At 36.1% G+C, this 5000-nt stretch overlaps 1 protein-coding gene across 1 annotated transcript in view; it reads left to right on the top strand.

The window, feature by feature from the left end:
- LOC135092834 (uncharacterized) overlaps window positions 1–3136 on the top strand; it is a 4641-nt gene extending 1505 nt beyond the window's left edge. Inside the window, exons 4-6 of the mRNA XM_063991577.1 lie at window positions 61–485; window positions 753–839; window positions 3095–3136. Of these exons, the coding sequence (XP_063847647.1) occupies window positions 61–485; window positions 753–839; window positions 3095–3136 (554 nt within the window). The remainder of the gene's footprint in view (window positions 1–60; window positions 486–752; window positions 840–3094) is intronic.
- Window positions 3137–5000: the final 1864 nt, after the last annotated feature.

The following is a 5000-nucleotide window of genomic DNA, read 5'->3' as shown; positions in this document are numbered from 1 at the left end:
GCATCCCAGCCTCCCCATAGTGCATCCCAGTCTCTCCCAATGCATTCCAACTTCTCCCAGTGCATCCCAGCCTTTCTCAGTGCATCCCTGCCTCTCTCAGTGTATCCCAGCCATCCTTAGTCCATTCCAGCCTCCTCCAGTGCATCCCAGTCTCTCTCAGTGCATCCCAGCCTCTCCCAGCTGCATCCCCAGCTTCTCCTAGTCCATCCCAGCCTCTCACAGTGCATCCCAGCCTGTCCAAAGTACATCCCAGCTTCCCCCCTGTGCATCCCAGCCACCCTCCCAGTGCATCCCAGCCTCTCTCAGTGCATCACAGCCTCTCTCAGTGCATCCCAGCCTCTCTTAGTGCATCACAGCCTCTCTCAGTGCATCCCAGCCTCTACCAGTGCATCCCAGCCTTTCCCAGTGCATTTCAGCCTCTCTCAGTACATCACAGCTCCTCTCAGTGCATCCCAGCCTCTCCCAGTGCATCCCAGCCTTTCCCAGTATATCTAAAAACAATTATTCCCTGTAAAAACACTTGTTAAATTATTATTCTACAGGGAAGCTTGAAGGGGGTAACTAAAGTAAATTAACTCCCCCTACTAGTACTGAACATAATCATGCATTACCTTTCAATAGAAAACATTTTATACGAGTCTCCTTTCTAATACTCAGAAATAGCTCCTCTTTTTCTTTCCGGCCCCGGGAGATTTAAAGGAGAGCTTCACTAAATCAAGTAAAATTATTCCCACTTTCTCTTTCTTCCACAGTGCCTCGAGGTGCCAGTCATTTATGAAGTTTATGAAAGCAGAAACAGGTCTCCAGAATATGATTTTTGTCCAAGATCTTCCTTCCAGGTGAGTCTGATGATGACAATGATACTACTACAACTACTACTACTGCTACTACTACTACTGCTACTACTACTACTACTTCTACTATTACTACTACTACTACTACTACTACTACTACTAGTACTACTACTACTACTACTACTACTACTACTATCTTTGCAGACCTCTGGACTATTTTGTGCCCATCCATGTCAGAGCAGGACCGCAGAGAAGACCGGCCGGCTACCAGATGATGAGAGAGAGAGAGAGAGAGACGAGAGAGAGAGAGAGAGAGAGAGAGAGAGAGAGAGAGAGAGAGAGAGAGATTGATTGATAGAGAGATGGGAGTGGGTAGGTGATGGAAAGAGATGGGAAAAAGAGAGGAATGAAGAGAATGAAAGATAGAAACACGTAGGAACATTGAGAGAGAGAGAGAGAGAGAGAGAGAGAGAGAGAGAGATTTAAACAATATTACTAGTACATACTATTGCACTAATACTATTTCCACTACTGATACAATGATTCTCTCTCTCTCTCTCTCTCTTCTCTCTCCTCTCTTCTCTCTCTCTCTCTCTCTCTCTCTCTCTCTCTCTCTCTCTGTCTCTTTCTCTCTGGTTTTTCATAATTAATGACATTTTTACAGCTAATATTTAATCAAAATTATTACTAATACTATTATTACTTTTATAATAATAATATTATTATTATTATTTTTTCTTTATATTCTAAACTTTATTTTTTTAGGGGAGCAAGATTTTTTATTACATAAATTACTTTTTGTATTTTTTTTCTATTATAATTATTATTATTATTATTATTATTATTATTATCATTATTATTATTATTTTTATTTTTATTATTATTATTTTTATCTTTATTATTATTATTATTTTTCTTTTTTTTATTATTATTTTTGTTATTATTATTATTATTATTATTATTATTATTATTATTATTATTATTATTATTATTATTATTATTATTATTATTATTTTTATTATCATTACCATTATTTTATTATATTATTATTATTATTATTATTATTATTATTATTATTATTATTATTATTATTGTTATTATTGTTATTATTATTACCATTATTTTATTATTATATTATTATTATTATTATTATTATTATTATTATTATTATTATTATTATTATTATTATTATTATTATTATTATTATTGTTATTACTACTACTACTATTATCGTTATTGTCATTGCTGTTTTTGTTGTTGTCAAGAGATGGATTGGATAAAATAGAACAATAGTCTGAATAGTTCAAGACTGGATAGTACAAATAGTTAGGTTAGGTCAGGTTAGGTCAGTTTAGATAGTACAGCCTTGGATAGTCAGTTTGGATAGTACAAGATAGGTTAGATACTTTGGATAGGTAAAGGGATAGTTAGGGTTAGATAGTGGGGAGTAGTACAGAATAGGTTAGATAGTCATTCAAGATAGTACAAAGATGGTCTGGAGAGTACAGAATAGGTTAGTTTGGATAGTACAAACATAATTCTGGATAGTCAGTCCAGATAGTACAATAGAAGTCAAGCAGGGGGAGGGGGCAGATAGCCAGATATTCATGCAAGTCAGGATAGCACAGGATAGTAGCAGTAAGATAGTTTCTGTCATTTGTGTTTGTCAAAATAGTAAGGATAGTTTGCAATACTCACGATAGTACAGACTGGAAATTGACCCAAAAATTATGACTACTACTATTATTACTACTACTACTAAATTATTGGTACTATCACAACTACCTTCACCCCCTCTCTGCATCTCTCTTCTCATCCTCTAAATAACCTTGTAATGTTTATTAGTGAAAATTTGCTTGCATGTACCTTTAATTGTTATAGCTATTATTATTATTATTATTATTATTATTATTATTATTATTATTATTATTATTATTATTATTATTATTATTATTATTATTATCATCATTATTATTATTATTATTATTATTATTATTATTATTATTATTATTATTATTATTATCATCATTATTATTATTATATACCTGGTCAACAGCCAAAAAATTGTCTAAGGTTTTTCAATTAATTATAGAGTAATTTTGATGTGCTGAATCCAAAAATAACATATGTTTTTGCTCAATCAGGTCAACTTTCTGAATCACACCACATGTTGTTTTTTGACATTTTTGTTTACATTCAAGTTTATATGATACAATTTTATTTTTTTTTCTTGAAATAAACGAACTCTGGAGAGTTTTGCATGTGCCAATTTATGACTAATTGGTATTTTTATTTTACAGGTGAATAAAATGGCGTCTGACCAGAAGATCTTGCAAAAATAAGCTCAATATATTTTTCTACATCCGTGGCAAATACACCACTGTTCCTAACAGGAATCCAGTCACAAGTTTCATAAAGCGTGCTTACCATGCTTATTTTGGTATCAAACTTGGTGATCAGGATAAAGCTTGGGCGCCACACATGGTCTGCAAGGCATGCACCCGAGTATCAGCGTCAATGGACCAAAGGGAAGAAGAGTTGTCTGAAGTTTGGGATTCTTATGGTCTGGAGGGAGCCAACAAACCATGGCACTGGCTACTACTTCTGCAATATTAATGTGATTGGGATCAACAGAAAGAACTGGAACAGTCTCAAGTATCCTGATCTTGAATCAGCACATTGTCCTGTAGCTCACTGTGATGAAATTCCAGTACCTGTCTTAGGAGAAACTTCCTGACATTAGTGACGAAGATTCCCTCCAGTGTTCAAGAAAATGAAGAAGTGGTTCTCAATGATGATGCTCCACGTCATTTTTTCCCAAAAGGAGCTAAATGATCTAGTTCGCAGATCTCAGCTTGTCAAAGTCCTCTGGTGAACTGTTGGCATCCAGATTGAAGGAAATAAACCTCTCCGACACTAGTTGCATCACCTTTTACCACAACAGGCATCAAGAGTACCCTCCATGTTTTTCTTTGAAGAGAAGGACTTGGTGTACTGTACAGATATTACTCAGCTTCTAAACAAGCTGTCACAGTACAAACCCAAAGATTGGAGACTTCATTGACAGCAGCAAGCGATCGCTGAAATGTGTTCTGCTGCACAACGGCAACCAGTTTGCCTCTGTACCACTCGACTACGCTGAAGGAGAAGTATGAAGCGATGAAATATGTGCTGGAGAAAATTCATTATGATCAGCATCAGTGGTTTATTTGTGTTGACCTGAAGATGGTGAATTTTTTGTTGGGACAGCAGTCCGGCTTCACCAAGTATCCATGCTTTCTGTGCATGTGGGATAGTAGGGACACTGTTCACCATTATACAAAGAAGGACTGGCCTGTGCGAGAGGAATTGGCGCTTTTCAGAACAAGGAACGTCATTAACAACTCTTTGGTAGACAGAGACAGAATACTCCTCCCACCACTGCACATCAAGCTCAGTTTGATCAAACAGTTCGTCAAAGCTCTGGACAAGGATGGTAGCTGCTTCGCTTACTTGTGCCAGGCTTTTCCAGGATTGACCATGGAGAAATTGAAAGCTGGCATCTTTGATGGTCCTGAAGTCCGTCAGCTCTATCAGAGATCCTAACTTTGAGAACTTTTGAAAACTCAGTGGAACTGGAAGTGTGGAAGGCTTTTCTTCTGGTCGTGAAGAATTTTCTTGGCAACAACAAGGCCAGGAACTATGCAGAACTTGTCACCAATATGCTTTTAGAAACCTCAGATGCAACGTGAACATCAAAATGCATTACTTATTCTCACATATGGATTGGTTTCCTGAGAATCTGGGATCAATGAGCGACGAACAGAGGGAGAGATTCCATCAGGACATAAAGCAGATGGATACCAGGTATCAGGGACGCTGGAATGCAGTCATGATGGCTGACTACTGCTGGACTCTGAAGAGAGACATCCCTGCCGCTGAGCATTCTAGGGATTTGATGATAAATGGAAATTCATGCCCTGAATTCTGGATAATGATGATGTAATGTTCAACTTACACGTACTTACCTTTATCAATGTCTATTATTCAGTACAGAGAATCGAAGTTTGCAACATTTCTTTTATACATTTGTTAGAAAACGATTTTTCTCTCTAAAAAACCTACTTCTGATGAGAAATTTTAACAAAAAATCAGTTTATAACATCACAAAAATGTAATCGATTTAATCATAAAATTGGACTTTTTAAAATCAACTAGCACAAAAAC

This window comes from Scylla paramamosain, chromosome 41 (genome assembly GCF_035594125.1).
Source record: "Scylla paramamosain isolate STU-SP2022 chromosome 41, ASM3559412v1, whole genome shotgun sequence".
In the NCBI taxonomy this organism is placed as follows: domain Eukaryota; kingdom Metazoa; phylum Arthropoda; class Malacostraca; order Decapoda; family Portunidae; genus Scylla; species Scylla paramamosain.
The sequence above is the reverse complement of the archived record's forward strand: the minus strand, read 5'-3'. Positions and strand labels throughout refer to the sequence as shown.